The sequence below is a fragment of the Anguilla anguilla genome, chromosome 3 (assembly GCF_013347855.1).
Source record: "Anguilla anguilla isolate fAngAng1 chromosome 3, fAngAng1.pri, whole genome shotgun sequence".
Taxonomy (NCBI): domain Eukaryota; kingdom Metazoa; phylum Chordata; class Actinopteri; order Anguilliformes; family Anguillidae; genus Anguilla; species Anguilla anguilla.
The window spans coordinates 53,517,407-53,537,601 of record NC_049203.1 but is presented as its reverse complement, the minus strand read 5'-3'; the positions used below and the strand labels follow the sequence as shown (position 1 = coordinate 53,537,601).

The following is a 20,195-nucleotide window of genomic DNA, read 5'->3' as shown; positions in this document are numbered from 1 at the left end:
AGGAACCCTCTCTGTGAAATGGGCACTGCTATTAACTTATTGATCTGCCTATATACACATTGCTTGCGTGATTGCGCACATTGTGAGGTTTGATTTTTAATTATTACATGTTGTTTATGTGCAGTTTGAAATATTGCATTTACCAATATACTTTTTACCGTCGCAAATATACCACAGAACACTTGTAGAACAAGCATATTGAACACATTGTATATTTTGATCAGATTTGTACGTGATATTGTAAAAGTAGCTATTACTGTAGATGCATCTATAAATCATGTCATATTCACCTATATGAAGTATTGTGGTGTAGTCAGTACATATTTCAGATTGTGTAAAGAACAGGTTTTCTATGCATCAATCTTAAGACCATTAAAGCCCTAAAGTGCCATACATTTGCACCAATGAAAATCACCTGAGATGACTGATCCAGCCCCCATTTTGTCCACTCCAAAATACCAAGCCTTGTGCTAACCAACTGTATTTGCCCTCACGTCACAGACATCCTGCATTGCCATACGGGCAAATATATCAGTACATTAAAAATATATTATTCCATCTCACTCAACTGCAGGTGGGAATTCCCTTTAGAAATAGGCTGCATTTATTGAAGAGCACTGCATGTGAACTGTATGAGATTATCAGTACTACTCCCACAAAATTTAATTCAACACATCCATAGATGTGATTGTATTTCCCTTGAAGTGGCATAAATGGTATCTGAATTGAAGCGTAATAAGAGTAAGGTGGGAATATTCCATGATTACTCACCCCGCCCTCCACTCTGATTGTGTATTTGTGTCCACCGAGTAAAATACTACAGTTGCAACTCAGGGCCAGATGCTAAACTCACATCCTCTATTCATGGAGCGGTCAACAAAACTATACTGAATGCCCACCATCATAACATGAAAGACTTTAAATCGACATGTTTCGATTGTTGCTCATAGTGTAAATGCCAATAGCTGTTAGTAGCACCAGAGAACTGGATTAAAAAAAACAAAAGGTTCAGGTTCAAATCCCATGAACCTGTCTCATTGGTATTTTACCTCAACTGGATCAGTAAATATCCAGCTGTATGAATAGATGGTGTGCAATATACAGTGTAAGGCTCAACATGTCATTTTGAATTTGGGCCTCTGTGATGAAAATAAATAAATAAATGTTATTCCATTGCACTGTACCAAAAACAAACTCTTTAATTTTTGTACATTATTTTGTATCTAAAGATTAGATTGTAAATAACACTTCATAAATATTATGGAAGCATTTCAAATGAAGTTTCAAATTCAAATCATAACAGCAACATGATATCAGTGCAACCTAAAATGAATTCTTATTCATATAGGATTACATGTTTCGTCTGTGGTTTGAGTCTCAAAGCATTTCCATCTTCTTGTGCTGGCACCGTAAAATATGAATAATGAATTCATCAAATTAACTGACCCATCTGAATGGGAACGCAAAGGTATATTACACAAGGGAGAGAATGAAAATCACCTCTCACCTTCTAAACAAAGCCAGGAATAATGTGGAAACCAGATGCTATCCGAGTAAAATGAAGCACACTCATTTTTGGTGAGCTTCAGGAAGACCAAAGAAACGGGAATGGACCCTGTTTCCAGATAACGAAGGAATCTATGCTTTCATGATGGGTAGCTGTGCGATCGTAGCTAACTTGAAAATATGAATGAGCGTTACTGAATTTAACTGAATTACATCTAAATTGCGCATTTGCAATTTCTAAATCAATCGCTGAAGAAGCTACAATACTAGCCATCATTCAAGGATCAAGACATTTCTTATGTGTTTGAGTCATTGTCTCAGTTATTGACTTGGGAGGGATTTAAAAACACATGCAATGTTAGGGTTTGGGAAATACATAGTCTAATAGTGATTGATCTTAGGGTACTAATGGTGATCTAAATGGTTTCGGAAAATGGGGTTCTGGAGTTTTGACAAACCAAAGTGGTAGCGTTCTAATATAATATCTGGTCACGAAAACAAAATAAAAATCAGTGTTCATAAAACAGCTCATTAGTTATCTGCTGGTGGATTGTTCGGAGTTGGAACTAAATTAACTGGGACTGAAAGCATCCAACATGTTGTAGTACCGCTGAAAAAGATTTAAACAACTTCACTCATCTGTAGGCAAAAATCTAATTGAATAATAATAATAATAATAATAATAATAATAATAATATATAATAATGCAGGAACAAGGATTCATGCAGTAAACAAGTATAAACCAACATGTTTAAGCATAAAGCAATATGTTCCCGGTGTAAATGTCCCTACCAAAAAAAAAGAGAGATTTTAATTGCAGTTGCATAAATCAGTATTTTTGCAAGCATGATTTGCATAAAATTAAGGAGGAATTCACCACCTGATAAGGTAGTATTAAAAAGTACTGCAAACTGCAGTTTGTTTATTACTGTCTTCAAATAAATAAAAAAAACATGATTAGACATCAGTCTTACCTCATTAAAGTAAAATCAACTCCCATACAAAATGATCATTTAAATGCACTTGTAATTTAAGTTCAGATGAGATATGTTTGTAGCATGAAAACACAACCATTTCAAAAAATATCTGTGTAACAAAGTACCATCAGATCTAATCTCGCAGATATGAAATATGATTATGAATGTTATCCATCAAAACCTCCAAGATTATACGTACTGACAATATGTAAACCTTACCATCAGCACTGGTGGCGATTTGATGATAAAAACCAGTTATTTTTAAAAATGCATTTTTTTTTTTTTTTTACTTTTATGCATACTTGATGTCCATGTAACACAATGACTTCCTTTCAAAACATAACATCCAAACTTCGACCATCTACATACCATAACAAACATATACTGTATTGACAATTTAAAATATAGATATAATATGTATAATATATTTTGCTTTACTTATTACGCAATTGCATATTCACCTGAAATAATTTCACCCCCTTACCAATAATTAATCAATTCAATTCAGCTGTGTTTTAAATTATAAAACTGGCCCAGAGATGCCGCATTTTTCATCAGATACTAGCTCTCCTTAAATCTAGTCTTCTTCCAGAGATAGACTGCATTGTTATTTATGCAAGTTCCATCACTACCAGCACACAAGTAGCCACATAAACAAGAATCCTGTATTCAATAGCTGAAGCTAATTCCCTCACTTAAGCCCTGGTCACATTTGGAACAGAAATAATATCCATAAACATAATATGTTTCAATACAGTCACCAGAGAATGTTATCATTCGACACACCTGCCAATCAAATCCGTTTTTTGGGCACTCTCTTTCAAGAGGGAAAGCAAGCAGAGAGCCACATAGGACAGAGAGAATTAATAAAAAAAGGATAAGTTCCTTCTGTGCCTACAAACTGAACAGTTAGAAAGATAGTGTCCCCTCTAGGTTTCAGCATGCCTTCTAACTACAGATATCTGTAAAGACTGAACCAACAAGCTGCTAACCACTAATTACCAGGAGATTGCCTATTGCTTCTCATAAGTCCCTTTTGTCTAAGCAACTTGCAGCAAGATTTATTTCTATAACATACACTTTCCGTTTTTCCTCTCCTAATGTTAAATCGCGCACCTTCTGTTTGATTAATACAACTGTGGGATTGCCTCAATTTCAAAACAATTATTTATTCATTGCCAGTACTTCTCATTGAAACAAATGCTACAAATAATGCAGAAAATTATGTACAAACACTGCATCAGAATTTCTTGTGTGACTGTCTTTGTTCATTATAACTGAAACAATTTCAAAATGTTTTATCGTTGTAGCTATTATTATACTGTAGTTCCAAGGGTGACTAGGACTTTAGCCACACAACTGCAACTCCATATCCAAAAGTGCATTTACATTGTCTTTCAATTGTGTTACCCATTCAGTACAGCCAAGATCTACAGTGATATCAATTTTCTCCTCTTCATGCAATTGCCAATGTGCAGTGTGTGTGTCTGCTATATTATAATTAGTCACTGGAAATTACAATTGAGCAGGAAAATAAGATGGTTTAACTTAAATGTTGCAATATCCATGAATGCAGATGGGAATGCAGTTACATACACTGCTTTTTAAAGCTAATGCTACTTCATTAAAAAATGCAGTTATTCCAAGGTTGTTATTTTCCTCTGTATGGTTTAAGTGCTTGTACTGAATAGAGGTAAAGGGAGCTGGATGGGTCATCTGGGGTGCAGACTGGTACTTACTAGGGCACAGTAGTATTTTAATGGTTTGCAAAATCTGACCTCAAAACGTTGGACTTTGTGCTAATGCAGGGCACACTAGCAATAACAGAATACTTCATTGTGGTGATTATGAGAAAATAAATGAATGCACTGTGAAGGTACCATGCAGATACCTGGTTACTGCAGTAACTATCATAGAAAAATCCATTACAGAAAACGTAATCACAATACACAGCATGTATTTTTATATTACATTTGCAAAGAGTAAAGCATCTGGGTAAACAGACAATTTAATATACAGCACACTGGCAATAGACAATGATAAATATTTCAAATATACTATTTAATTTATTCCACTGCCCTGCAATCCTACCAACTTATTTGTAACTTACTTTTAGGTTTGCAAGCTCAAATAAGCTGACAGATTTTTGTACAGTATTTGTTTTAATGGCTGACAAAAGTAGCAAGTTTAAATATGCTACTAGGCCTACAGGCTATTTTGAGAGGTATGCTTTCTCAGGAAGAATAGGTAAAATTGCGTGGAAATTTTGCAAACTACATTCTGTCTGTGCCGGTAAGAATTTTTCTACTCAAAGCTAAGCTACAAATTGAGGGAAAATGCATGCTGTCCCCTGTGTGTCATTTGATTTTCTTTGCATTTATCTTGCATCCATATTATCAAAACTGGAGCTGGCTTGGTAGGATTTTGCCTAAAACTATTTCTGTGGGCCTTTTCTCACAGAACTTCCCCACTTGAACAGAATCAACCATACTGACAAACATAAATGGTATAATAAGCCATTTGCTTTCTAACTACCATTAGTTAACTGTCAAACATGTTTTAGCGGAGGCTAAAATGCTCAGTTGCTGGTTATCTATCATCTAATGTCAAACACCAAATCTAGGCTAAGCTAAAACAGATAACAGATTATTGTATAATATACATGTGTATATCCTGTAGAGACACAATGTCGCTCTACAAGTTGCTTTGGAGTTACTTGAAGTGTATTTTCTTCCTTTATAAAATATACTTCACATACCCCCGAATGCCCTCTAAAAATAAGTGTAGCCATTGGCAAGTATTCCATTATTCAGACTTATTGGGCTCTGGAACATTGTTCTGCAAGCCTTTTCTTTCATGACTTTACGTGCTCGTGTCTGGCAGTTGGCTTATGTTAGATCAGTGAATTCTGACTGACTCAGATCACTCAGAATCATGCGCAATCATTCCATTCTATACTTTTGATGTTTATCAGGGATGTGATTGAAATTTTTAGCATCACATTGAACATACGGTTACAGAAATAATGGGAAAAAATAAAACATTTTAACGGACTGGTGCTGTTAGCTAATGCTAACTAGGCATTAGCTAGAGCTTTAATGCGCACAAGAAAGGCAGAACACATTACACCTGTTCTTAAAACATCGTACTAGCTTTCTGTACGATCAAGCATTTTGTTACTTGTTTGTAAGGCACTAAATGGCCTAGTTCCATTATACATTTCACAATTCCTTGTTTAATATAAGACAGCTAGGCCTCTTGGGTCATCACACCTCCTAGTTGTTCCTAAGATAAAATCAAAATATGGCATTTAGTCACTCTGCTTCCAGTTGTTGGAACAGGCTACCTCTTGACCTGAGGTGTGGTGTAAGTCTAAACCTTTATTTTTTCCAGAGCATTTAATTAGAGTCTGCATATCTATTTAGTGTATATTGGCCTATTATTGTTTTATTATTTTATCATTATCATCATTTTAATTAATACATTTTATTTTCTTTTATTATCATTCTGTGAAGCACATTCATTGTATTCTGTGTACTGTATTTTCTGTCTTTTTTTTCCTGTGTGTTTTTCACTATTCTGTGAAGCACACTCAGTTGCCTGTGCATGAAATGTGCTATATAAATAAAGTTTGACTTGACTTGGCTAGGCCTCATAGAGTGCAATCAAAGGCTAACAAAATTCTAGCCCTCAGTATTTTTTTTTCTCCATGGCAGAAAAGTAGGAACAGCGAACAACCTGTTTTCTGAGAGAACTGTCTTTTCTTGCTCATGTGCATATACTGCTACATTCTAAATCCCTATTTAGCCATTCCTACATATCGTATATTTGCAAAAACTTAATATGGTTAGCTTAGCTCAAGATCATTCATATCCTTTGGACAACACTTAAGGAATGAACTCCTGAATACAACCCAAAAATGAGCAATCAAATTCAAGTCTGAAGACTGAGATGATAACTGCAACTGCAATGGTTAGTTAACCATCTCTTAATTTTGAGTTCATATCATTGGCATTAACTTGTGTGTGTTGGAAAACACTGTCAAGCCATTAGAATTTCTCAGACATTTCTGCATTGTCAACTCTTACTGTCACTAAAACCATCTAAGGCGCAATGGCCTGCAGCTCACTGCCATTTCAGGGTATCCAGATTAGGTGATGGAAAGGAATTTAAAAGTTTCCCCTGAAACCACGATTCATTACTTGTTTTTTTTTTATTGTTTTTTTTTTAAAGAAGAATAATTTCTAATAAACAGAACAGAAAAATTACACTTCTCGATTAAATGGTGCACCCACTCATACAGCTGGCCTAAATTCAGGGGAAAGGATAAAAGAAAAGGACAGGTCTATGGTTCAGGTACTCTCATAGCTGTGTTAAAAACGAACAAGGACTTATCAAGCTCAACCAGCATGCCTTGACTTCTAAGGAAACTAAGCTCCACCCCATTGCTCTGGGATTACTGTGTTATACTTTCTTATGCCCTTGGATTTTGTCTCGAGTAGCCAGAATAGCAGCTAAGCTTGAGATGTCAGGGGGGCACCTTGGGTACTTTTTGGTGCTCAGGTAGAGTGCAACGAGGAAAAGTGTTTCATAATCTTCACAGACAGAACTACTGTAGTTCAGGCTACACATGCAATGCAGAGTGACAGGCATTGCAGTGAGAAATATGAATAAAGTAGCATACAGTTAACTAGTATTCTGTTCATGGGGTTACATTAAAAAAATTCTGCAAACGTGGTTCCTCATGGTGACACCATTCAAGGTTCTTGAAACGGGAAATATTTATATTTTTATAGATATTTTATATATTTCCAACTGAAATTCTTGTTCAGTTTTACCATAGCACACTTTTCAATATGCAACATCATACATCATGATTTATCTTTTCATAATTACATTTTACTAATGCATGTTATCATTTTAAGGCCATTTAAAAATTCACTGTTATATTTTCTCTCTGCAAAGCAAGTATGCAAAGCAAGGTATTAAGTCTGCAAAATGCCCCACACTTCATACTCAGCATCTGAAACACAAACGGATAGCAGTAGTGATGTTAATAATAGCTAATGCAATTACTGTGGACTGCATGCATTTGCACATCACATACAGCATAATAACTTATTCTGCCATTGCATAGCATACAGTATATGATCTGGCACTATCTCTAAGAGTATAATATCTCTGAGATGTATAATTATAGATGTAGATGTAATTCACATGTTCTAATTTCCATATAGCATTCCAACAGAGCATTCTGAAGTGAAAGCAAATGGCATTCAGAAGTAACAAAGCTCAAATGTAAATGTATTACCAACCTAAAAAAAGGGTCACACTTCAGATTTTAACAAGTCTCATTTAAAAATGATCATGATCATTGCAACGTGATGTGAATGCAGTTGCATTGATTTCAACCTCATTGCAATCCATGTCAATAATCATGTAGGATTAGTATAGCATCAATAAAACGTTTCACGGTTTCTGCAGGGTTTTACCTGTGAGACTCTGCTGTTTGTTTTTGAGTTTGTTTAAATATAAAATGCAATAAATAAAGAACAACAACCAATTTAGAAAGAGCAATTGGGGAATCGTGCAGCATTATCCAATATTCACCAGTAGAAAGACAGGAGTAGCAGTAACTGTGAACAACTGAATTAATGGATTTGCTGCTTGGGAATTCCCAGACTCATCTACCATGTTATTTTCCAATAAAAATGTCAATGCATAGACAGAGGATGCAATTTACAGGCAAAAGGAGTCCACACACACAGGAGAAAACTAAAAAATGCTGAATGCAATTATCTATTGTTTTGTTTCTATTGTGTTCCACAATATTAATTTGAAGGAATACTATTTTCTGAGTGTATAAACAGCATGTGACAAAACACCCTCAATATGGTTTTCTTCATTAGATTCAGTGCAAATAAATGCATCCAAACTTTCTGCTTAACCACCATTGCTAAGCGCACATTCTTTTCCACATTGGTTACTTTGCTTAACAAAAAATATGCAAAAAGTCAGTTTTTTTTTTCTCAGTGACTAGCTGCTGGACTTTCCCTTTATTTGTTCTGTCTTCAAAAAGAAATTACATTTTGTATGTATCCGGGGACTGTAAGAATCAAGACTAACAAGTCATGAAATTATGCCTGGATTTAAGAGTGCAGTTTGACTGAATCACTGAACAAAGTCACTGAAAAAAATGACAATAACAAGAGCCCTTTGTTTATTAGATGCACTGTAAAAATAATTCACTGTACTCAAAAAATAAGGCAAGGATTTGCATTGAGGTTTTTCAGTAATTTCAGTAATTAAGTCAACGTTGACATGTCTACAAATTAAATGCCAACTAACACAGTTAGTTTACATTGAGATTACAACTAATGAGGTGTTTCTCCATATTTAAAAGTTCAATTACGTTGAACCAACCTAAATATGTTTATATTTATTCTCATATTAAGGTAACCACTCATAAAAAATAAAAAAAATTTAAAAAAGTCGGTTCAACTAGTATTTTTTTCTACTCAATTTTTTTCTAATTCTTGCTTCAATATTTTTTATTTTTTTGTACAAATGTCCATTTTCTGAGAAATCAAGAAAGAAGTAGTCATTTATTGGATTTCACCTTTCTTATTTTATATTGGTCTTTGTAGGTCCATGACACACTACAACAGATCTTGAGTTACATATACATGCAGTTAATTAACACTGTAAGGAACAGACAGGAATTTAACTTAGTTCTATCTGGGTAATAGGTGGCTGTGCTAGCCACTGAGCTTAAGATAAATTCATCAAGGCCCAAATAGAAATCCTGCTTTGATTAGGTGGGGAGTAGTGTAGCGATACGCTCAGTGTGCTGGCTAGCCACTGCGCTGACAGTAAATTCATCTTTAGTGTGGTGGTTAGCTAGCACAGCTGCTTCTCACCCAGGAGAAGCGAGTTCAGTTCCTGCCGGCTCCCTGCCGAGTTCATTAGCTAGATGTATGTTGTCACCAACTTGAGATGTGGAACCACATATCACAGACCTCCAAAGTTGACCAATTAAAAATAAAAAGGAGAAATCATCTAAATCATTTCTTTTTTTCTTGATTTCCCAGAAGTGAAATTTATACAAAAATATTCAAGCAACCATTTGCAAAAGATTTGAGTAGAAATAAATTAAAAAGATTACTTGATGATTCAACTAAATGTGCAGTAAAGTTTGTAGTAGAACACTTTTGTTCATATTTTGTTAAATTTCCTTCACATCCCACCAAATATCAATAAATTAAAAAGGTCTAAGAGAAATATCCAATCTCTTTGACTGCCCCAGGCTCTGAAATAAGCCACTCCAAATTTCATTACGCCAGCATCTGAACAACCTGGTCAATTATCCCGCTGTGTGGTCACAGCACCGTCAGAGCACTGAGCAGACAGGGAAGGCGGGGCTACACAGACTAGAACAGACCAGATGTAGCTAACGTTACTGCAGAGGCAGTGCTAAAGATAGACCTCCAAACGATGCAATATGTTTAAAACCTTTAAAAATATTTTTTTTTTACTCTGAATTTGACATTAAGACACACAGATAATGAAAGCAAAGACATTTTCAAGTAAAACAGGATGAAATCCATTAGCTTGTAGCTGTGAAAGCTGCCGAGGTGATTGTGTGACTGATGACAAAATAAGGCGACTAAAGTTTCCAAATGATGCAAAACCTTGGTGCTGTCATCTTACATTTAAAAGCTTCAAAACTATATTTTTTGGCATTAGGACATACAGTTTGTGAAAGCCAAGATATTATTTTGCTGAAATAAACATTTTTGACATTGTTTTTTGATTATGATAGAAGTGGTCACATATTTCCCCTCTCTCTAATACTCAGTGTCAGGCAGCATGTGTGCATGTGTTTGGAGGGTGGGGCTTTGGACAGAGAGCTGAGGGGAAGGGATGGAACATTTTAGATTTATCTTGTTCGTTTCACCAAATGTATATACTGCACCTTTATTTCTAATGATTAGTTAGTTCATCTCAGTGAATATGAACATGAATATTTAAGTAGGTTAAACAAAGTTTTTAAATATGGAGGAAACCAACATTGATTGTTCTTAAACTAGCTATGTTAGTCTGAAAATTGATGGGCTCATAGCATTACTGGTAGAAATTGTTTGAGTAGAGGCATATAATTGATTTTTAGAATGTAGCACATAATCTAGATTGAGGCAAAAAAGTCATTCTTCCAGTAACTGACCCAAACAGAGAAGTGCACTAATCTTCACTGGCTTATATTTCTGAGAATCTCAGTCTCAATGTGCACTGAATTAACTATAACCCAAACCCATGGGGAGATTTCCGAGAAGTATAGTGTTTTGCAATGGACTGGCGCAGTTAATAAAGTTTTATGAGGGAAGCCAGCTGTCACAGAAAACACTGAACAGAGATACGGCCTGATCAGCAATGGTTGTTTACATCAAACCTCTTTTATTTTGACACCGTAAATAGACAGAGACAGAGAGAAGAACCAGTGCACTCCCTCGATGTGTCGACAGCACTCAAAGCCCTGTTCTCCACACGGCCCTGAGCTCGAAGACTGGAGCTACTGCATCACATCTAATGATACTATCAGAATAAGAATGATTTACAGTGCCTCTGACGGAGTCAGTGTTATGCCTGGAACCTTCCAGTAAGGCTCTCAGGCTTTCTATAAAATTGCTAGAGTCCAATATAGAGGAAACTGAAGCAGAGGATGCTAACCAGCTGCAATGCTGAACAATACCGGATTCATGGGCAAACTGTACAGGTCTCAGTCCCTACCAACCATTATCATTCTCATAATGTCCGAGGAAGTGAAAGCTCAAATGCTTTTAATACAGAACCAGAAAGCGGTGAACATGGTTTCTAAGCAACAAAACCAGTTTGAGAAAGTAATGCCAATTCAAAATGACAAAAAATGACCTTCGATATCAATTTTCTGTGCTTGTACATAGGGATATTTGAAATAGCCTACTTTAATAAAAATAACATTTTTTCTATATAGATGAAGGTTTTGGTTATTAATTAAAAAAAAAAAAAAACTCAAGTAGTGCAATTCAAATAAAGGCAAAAAAGAGAAATACTGACACTTAAACAGGAACACTCTCACAGGCACAACCAATATTAAGATACAAAATTGTATATGTTTAATCTCAGAAACTAAGCATGGTAGACACACGTCAAATTATATTGACTTGATTCATTTACTCAATATAAACAGCTGATCTATTTTAAGCATAATCAACTGTGGGGGAATCTAAGGAAAACTTTCTGCAAAAAATGTCCTGCAATTGGAATAAAGTCAAAGGCAAAACTGCCTTCAGCACCAGTCTGTCTCAGATGGAAATTGGTTTACAAAACCCAGAATGTGTGGATCACTGAACCAGGGGAAGGTGGATTCCAGTGATGGAGTCAGGTTTAACTGTTTCTCACAATATCAAGGTCACTGTCACAGGTTTTTGAAACTTCAGCCTTCCCCAGTATGTCCTCAAAATTCATCATACTCATAAAGCTAAAAAACAACAACAAAAAACCACCTACAAAAATTTGCTGAAGTTTGTCTCTCAGTGCAAACAATTCAACACTAGCTAAATAAATAATAAAGAACAACACGCACACACACATATATTACTTACTGTAGTGTGTGAAAATTCTTTTTAAAGAAATGGTGGATGTGTACTTGCAATTTAGCCATTTCAAATGCAAAATGCTTTAATGCAAAATGCTGTATGTTTAAACATCCAAAGCATATTATGTATTATGAATAACACCCGTATTTATTTTTTTAAATTATTTTCTGAAAATAACACACAATTGAAAGTTATTTAACTTTTAACTGTATTCTCAGAGAAATCTCTACGGCATTCATCTTTATAAATATGTACTGAAAGTATTAAATCTAATTATGCTGCATAATGTTGTGTAAAAAACTGCATGTGCAATGAACATGCAAGCTACATACAAACCAGACTTTTGCAAGAGCAAAACGTTATATTTAATTTGATGCAGCCAGTTTGAAAATGGAAAATTATAAAATGTGAAGTTGCGCGAAGTGGGTTTTTCCACTGGCTACCATGCTTTGTTTCTAAATGTAACAGTCAAAATCAAATTTTGTTTTATTATTTTTATTTTTTTTTAATTGAGAGTGAATTAAAACCTAAATTTGACATAGTGAATCAGAACGAACAATGTATCACTGTCCCACATGGACACACACTTACTGTATGCACAAAAAGATAGACAGGCAGACAGACACACACACACATACACGCACACATGTACACGCACGCACACACACACACACGTACACACACGCACACACACGCACACACACATACACACACACGCACACACATGTACACGCGCACACACACAAATACAAACAGAACCAATTCATCTGAACTGCGCGGCTCTGCTCATCCCATTCAGCACGTTAATTTCAGAGTTGATTGATGGAGATTTCTTGCCGTTCTTTTGAGAGGACGTACCAGTCGCTCTCTCCTCTCTGTTTCGCTCCATTTCGGCTTGCTTACATACCTCCTTTTCTACATATTTTCTTGTTGGGTTTTCTGGCACATTCCTTGGATATTCTTTTGACTGTAAAACGAATAAAAGACTACAAAATAACAGGAGGCTCTGGAAAAAACAGATGACACATGCAAACAACTTAACTGACCCACCCCACCCCCCACCACCACTACCACCACCACAACTCACCCAACAACCCCACCCTGTCAACCTCAGTCAACAAAAACAACAGAACACCTGTCAAGAGAGTAACGGGGGTGTTGGTTGCAGAAATATTCCAAAAGAAATGGTGACAAAGAACACTTTCTGCACCTTGGGACACAAGAAGCCTGCTTTCACATGCACTTCTATGTAAGACCCATTACCATCATGTATATAATAAATTCAAAATGGCCATATTAACAGCAATAAATGTTCATGGCAACAAAAATCCAGGACATTGTTCATGTATGTAGTACAATACAATGTGCAACAATTCAAATATGTGAGTAAGTCATGGAACTGCACATAATCCCAGTTTCTAGTGTATGATGTCTGTTTTTTTTTTTTTTTTTCATTTACATAAGGAGAAATATTTTTGGTTATTTGTATTTTCAATTTTCAAAAACTTTTGTGTATTTTAGAGTTTGTTTGACTTTATACATCAATCGCCTTAGATTTCATTGGATCACTGTATGATGAAATATCACCAGATGCTGCTTTTAACATTTCACTCAATCATATGTGGCTGACTTCACACATTGTCATATCTAATGAAACACCTGCAGCTCTGGTAGGTGACTATAGGTCATAGGTGTAATTTCCACTGAAGACGCCAGGGAAATGTGACCAGCACTTTCTCAAAAGGCTGCTTTTGTCATAAAATGTATATTATGTTAAAAGTCTTCAGAAAATAACTTGGGCATTAAGGCGGCAGGAGAAACAACTAGGACCATACAGATGAGACAGTCTTTCAATCTCCCTCTGGTAGACTTCATCTACAGTACTTACAATAGTAGGATATACAGAAATGTAGATACAAAGTATATTTGTTCTTGCAGTATAGTTATGTGCTATCATAAATGTAGGAAATAAATGATGTAAAATGAGCATGACTTTGGAGCTGAAGACAGAACAAACTTGTGAAACAATTATCTATTTAATATTTTTCTTTGAATAAATTTGGTAATGTTAGGGGTAATCCTACCTATTTGAGTCCTGGTGGTGGTTCTACAAAATGTCTACATTGATTCTTGGAATGTTCAATGCAGGGTACAGCACCATGGTGTTAACATACTTCAACACACTAAATCTCTTTCTGCATGTAAGAAACGGTTCAGGCGTTTTTGGTATAGACACTGTACCAACAGGACAGTAAGGGGTCTTACATTGTGTAAACTGATGCCACAGGCCTCCCATGAACCAGACAGAATATTTCACCAACCCTAAAAAAGCATCCTCCTCTGAGCAGGCTAACGGTTACCCCCAGAACATTCCAGACAGTACGAAGAAGATGCAACAAGGCTATCAAGTCCAATTTGTGTTTTGTTTTTGCCTACTTTTTTTTTTTGCCTGATGCTTCTCTGCGTTTTTGATTCATCATTTTTTGTGCTCGACTAATTTTTTTTCTCTTTCTTTTCTGCAATTGTAAACAAAAGAGGAACCCATAACAGTGGCATGAGTGTAGGGGTAGTTGATGAAAAAAAATTTCATGAGAAGATCAAGTCAAGATGGAAGAGATCAACATGAGACACAGACACAGATGCATGCACCAAACAATAGCTCATGCTTCAAACACGATACCAAGGTGACAGGAAGTCTGACTGTAGGCTTTTGGCTTTATCCAGGGTACCCAACAGACTCACCATCCTCAGTTGGAACATAGATGTTTAAATATAAGCAATCCTCATTCTGATCCTGTATGTACGTGGCAACTATATCCAGGTTGAAGGTGAACCATATGGGCATCATTATTTCTGGCACGGCATTATGAATATTCTGAGGGCAGACGGGTGCAAAGTGGGTGGCATTCTTGATCCCTGACCAGGAGGAGGGCGGCTCAGGTGGCATGAAGCGCTTCTCACCCACTGGAGAGGCGGCGTACGGGACTCCCAGGTATTGATCGACTGGTCCCAGGATCTCACTAGGGAGTGGGACCCTCACACCCCTAAGCTTCCCATATTGTGTGTTCACTGTAGGGTGGAAGTTCTGGCCTCCGACCACAGTGAGGCACCAGCAGAAACTCGCTATCCACAGGGCGGCGCCGCAGCTAGTGCTCGTCCTGGCTCCGCTACAGTCCCGGAGGTGTGCAAGAAGATGGTTTCCCCTCGGTGCAAACCACATGGTCCGTACGAATGACTGCCGCTGTAAGACACCAGCACACACACGAGGGCCCCCTCTGCTAATGCTGTAGGCTCTCAGTCATGGAGTCAGGGCTTTACTAATCCTGTCATTGGCTGTTGTTAAGGGGGAGGTGAGGGGGTGGGGTGGGGTTCACAAAACTGGGCCAAAAATCTCAATCGGGATGAGGTCTCGTCTTCGTTCACGGTCCGGTCCTGCCAGGTCTCTTATCCTGTGCTGCAAAAGGAGGAGACAGGTAAATTAATTACCACTCCCGCAACTGCCAACCAGCTCACTCTCTGTCTTCTTTCACACTCATATTTTTATTGACTTGGAGAGTCCCTTTTCTCTAGTGACATAAAACACAACACATAAATATGACAGTTTTTTCAGCGTTGCCATCAATCAGTACAATCACTGACTCAAAGACTTACTAGGAATGGTCCCATGAGTTATGCATACGCAGCATCTAGCTATGTAAATCACATGATTTAACTTTTTTTCTCAACATTTTTAATAATAATACATCTGTAAACCTCTGAATGCAAAGTTGCTCATATGTCTGTTAGGGCTGTGTATTTATCATGGATTCTATATGGTTCAAGTGTACAGTAAAACAAATACATCAGTAAGTCCAACAGTAAAATCAGTTTGTAACTCTGCTTTGAGAATGGACTATTTTAGAGAACATACTGAAGAATAAAGCCCTTTTATGATTCACATTCAGTCACTCAGAGATACAAGCACCATGTACACTATCTTCCACCAGGAATATGTTAATATATACCCACAGTTAGCTTCTCAGCTCTAGCGTATTGATTGTTTCTCCCCTCCATAGAGATTCAAATATGTGAAGTAATGCATTTGCAATGAGCTCTCTCTTGTCAGTTTTTCTTTTAAAGATCAAATTCACAAATGCTACACATTATAAAGGGCAGAGTATGACAGCCCAGCGAATGCTAATCACTAGGGCACATCGAAAGGAGGTTTCCCAGGTGTGGGAGCGTATCACCTCGGTCACGCAAACTGATCAATTTTCAATTTTTTATGGCTTCGGGATCTCAAGCCCGCCACGGCAATCTGATGCATTTGAGCAACAAAGGAAAGAAAAGCCAGGGTTTAGCCGTGGATATTGCATTCCAAAAATGACTCTGTGAATGATTTATAATGTATCATCATCTTGTGGTGTCTCACTCGCAGAACCCTCGGAAACGCAATATTAATGTTCCTGAGGGTGCAGTTATCACTCCACAGCACACACCGCCCACTGCGCCCCAACTCCACCAAAGCCCACCGGTAACTACCTCTTCCCCATAAATGCGAGTTCCCTTATCATAAATACACGCTTATAATTCCCCCGAAATGCTAACAGCCTCCCCCCGCCCCGGTCGGATGCTCGCTCTGACGCTCACTAGCTCACAAGGCACGGAAATCGCGGCACAGGTGATCTAGACGGAGACAGACGGAGGGCGCAGGTGCGCGAGCCCCGGCAGGTTGACCCCCCCCCACCCCCCCGCTCCCCCCTGCTCTCGTCTGATACGGCGCCGCTCCCGAACTGGCACGGAGCGCAACACACACTCACGCGGCGAGAGGCGGCCGAAGCAGTGCCGGCACCTCGAAAACCAGCCGCTTTGTTTCCGTTCTGCTCGCGTTTGGCACTTCACAGAGTACAGCACAGCACACGGGCAGAGAGGGATAAACGCACAGCGGGTAATACTCACTGAAGGGTCTGAACTGAAAACCAGCGGCATAAGTAACGTATGTGAGGGCTTGTGTGAACAAAGAAGCTATCTTATAAGTGATTCACTAAAACAGGAGGATCGGCATTAATAAAACGTAACTAGACATAGATATAAAAGGGGTAAAAACAAGAAAAAGAAAAGTTGCCTTCTACCTTAAAGGTAATATGCAGAAATTGGTGTGAATGATCTTAATGTCTGACCCTAATGTCTGGATATCCAGATAAATTTACTGGATTGAAAATTGAAATTATCTCTTGGTTGGAATATACTAGAGGCCAGCAATATCACCATTTGAAAACATGAGCTCAAGGCGATATAGCTCAAAATTAAAACACTTAAATTTCCAAACATTTTGAAATAGGTTTTTTAACCCGAAATAGAAAAAAAAATTAGGGCGTGTCAGCAAGAAACAAATAAAATCAAAACCAGCATTTCATCCGCATATTCATTTGTCAGTTCATTTGTTTAACTTCCATTTCCATTTTATACAATGAGCAAACCTCAAAGAGATTTTGAGCAAAGCACTGTGTCAATGAGGTGGACATTAAAAACATCAGAAAACTGCAATACAAATCAGGCATCTATTTTCCACTATTATTTTTATTTTTCTGTATTTGTATTTATTTTAAGCTATAAACTGAAATATCCAAGAAAAAAGACTTAATGCAAGTAGTTCAAAGTGCATTTTTCCCCTTACAGTTTTAATTTTGTAGCATTAAGTTCATGTTCTGCAATCCTCAGAAAAGACATACATAATACTGACATACATAATACTGTTGCCTTCCTCAATGCACACACATATACTGTATAAGAGACGCATATTTGGAATAGATAATAAAATCTTAAAGAAGTCGAGAGCGAGTTTACACAAATCTCCGCAAAGATCTGTTTATTTGATTATTCTTGTTGTTTTGGTTGTGCATATATTCTGTAAATATCAAATAATGTAAAACAAATATAATTGATTATTCTTGTTGTTTTTGTTGTGCATATATTCTGTAAATATCAAATAATGCAAAACAAATATAATTGAATAATGATATTGGTATTTGACATTTATATTTCATCACTCATACAAGATGGGGATGTAATTTAACCCATAACAGATTGGCAGCACTCTTTTATAGCAGAGCACTAAAATGAAACTGGTGTCAGTTTTGATCATAGACACATTCCAAAACAGAACAAGCTGGGTAATAGGTCCCCACAGTGAATAAAATCCATAAAAAAAATTTTAGAAGGAAGAAGTAACTCTAAAAAGTACATTAAAGACGATTTTATGACAAGACAAGAGAATAATAAATTGGTTAAATTGATTTAAGAAATTGGATGACATACCGAAGTCCTCGGAAAGTCTCATTTCCGAGCTAATTCTGCTGAACACCCGCATAAGTACTGAATACGTAGAATGTACATCGCTGAGAGCTTCACGTGTGATGAGGTCACAGCTGTACTAACAGCTGACTATGAAAATATCAATTTATAAATGACTGTAATACAGCAGAATGAAGTATTTGAAAAACTTTATAAATCTCACATGAATGAATACGAGGCAATATCATCTTCTAGATATTACACTGAGGCAGTCTAAAAAAGCTAATAACCACTATAATGTGTGGCCAACCATTCAGACTACAAGTCATAGGAGATGTTAAATAACAGATGTACCTTTCTGTAATAATTATGTTTTGGTTACCGCAGAAAATGACAACAAGACTAGTCCACGTTCTTAATCACATGATTCTGAAATGTAGCGTTTATCATTTTAGCTTCAGTAAAAGGAAGCTTATTTTTCAGATGAGAAATTTGTACAAAGGTGGAAATATGTTCAAACACTGTGAGAGAAGAAAGCAATTATTTGTACTGAATTATGCATTCATGGTTTAATTTGTTTCTGGCGTAGTCCCTAGGACAGCATACAATGCCCCGCAATGGTCATACAACATAAGGGATAACCGCATACAATATTAACACAAAACATAACAAAACAACACCAATAAAAAATGGGGTGGGGGGGGAAATACAATAATTAAATTACATCAAACAAGAGGATCATTAAAAACAAAACTTAAAACTAATTCTCTGAAAATGATTTCCCCAGATTTACCACATCATATATACACATACGATTAGACTGTCAATGATCTACCTTTACTGACTGATCTACCTATATGACACTTCTGCAAAATGTTTGGAGCCCTATTGTTTAAGTGCAGTCCCAAGTTGTGTGTCCCCACCTAATATCTTCTGTCCCAAATGGCAAATATCACCCTCTATCCCAGGAATGAAAAATAAATTATTATTTTTCTTTTGTCGACAAAGACAGTGTTGCCCATGGCTCAGCCAAAGAGTGGGAGGCGTGATACCAGGGGACACATGAGAGAAAATAAATTGAGACAGAGCAGCACGCCACAAGAAATGATGGCGGACTGATTGTTGAGCTACTGCGCTATTTTCAGTGAGAGGAAGGCTTAGAGCACTCTCCGTTTCCCTCTCTGCCCCCCTGCTACCAGAAACGCACTTCTAGCCTCACTTTTACATGGGTTTATGTGCTTTATGACTGTCGGTGAAGTGCATCTTGCTTCGTTTCCAAATCACAATTCTGGCTTATTCCTGTTACCACTCTGCCTTTTCGTTTCTACCATTTATTACAATTATTTCAAACGCACTATTTAATAGATTGATGACATTTACGATAACTGAAGATGAGCATACTGAAAATGATTGACATTGGTGTATTAAATAAAATTATTTTTAAAACATTTAGCCTTTAGCCATTCTAAAAGCGTGTGGAAGCAGTGCCACAACACACATTATTTTGTGATATATAATTAATGTAATTATATAATTCCATATAACATAAACTAATCTCTATATAGATTTGATAAGTGAACAGTTTTTTCTTTAACTGCATCACCTGAACATTTTTCTGTTAATATATGACTTGTTGAAGTATTAAGTATTAAGTAAGATATTAAGCACACCGTTCAAGCTTGAAACAGTTATCTTCCAAAAACTGTGCCATTATTCCACTATATATATATTTTTTTTTAAATTCAGTTTTATTACTACAAATAATGTCATCCAAATAGGTGGAACGATGTAATCTTTAGATGAA

The 20,195-nt window shown here is 36.8% G+C and overlaps 1 protein-coding gene across 3 annotated transcripts in view; it reads right to left on the bottom strand.

Moving 5' to 3' along the window:
* nlgn3a (neuroligin 3a) overlaps positions 1–20,195 on the bottom strand; it is a 208,625-nt gene that overhangs the window by 133,081 nt on the left and 55,349 nt on the right. For 2 of the 3 annotated variants that reach the window (XM_035410162.1, XM_035410163.1), the window contains exon 2: positions 14,861–15,572. In XM_035410162.1, coding sequence (XP_035266053.1) covers positions 14,861–15,338 — 478 coding nt within the window. In that variant the 5' untranslated portion in view covers positions 15,339–15,572. Of the gene's footprint in view, positions 1–13,025; positions 13,086–14,860; positions 15,573–20,195 lie in introns of all 3 variants that reach the window. The other variant, XM_035410161.1, reaches the window with a different exon arrangement.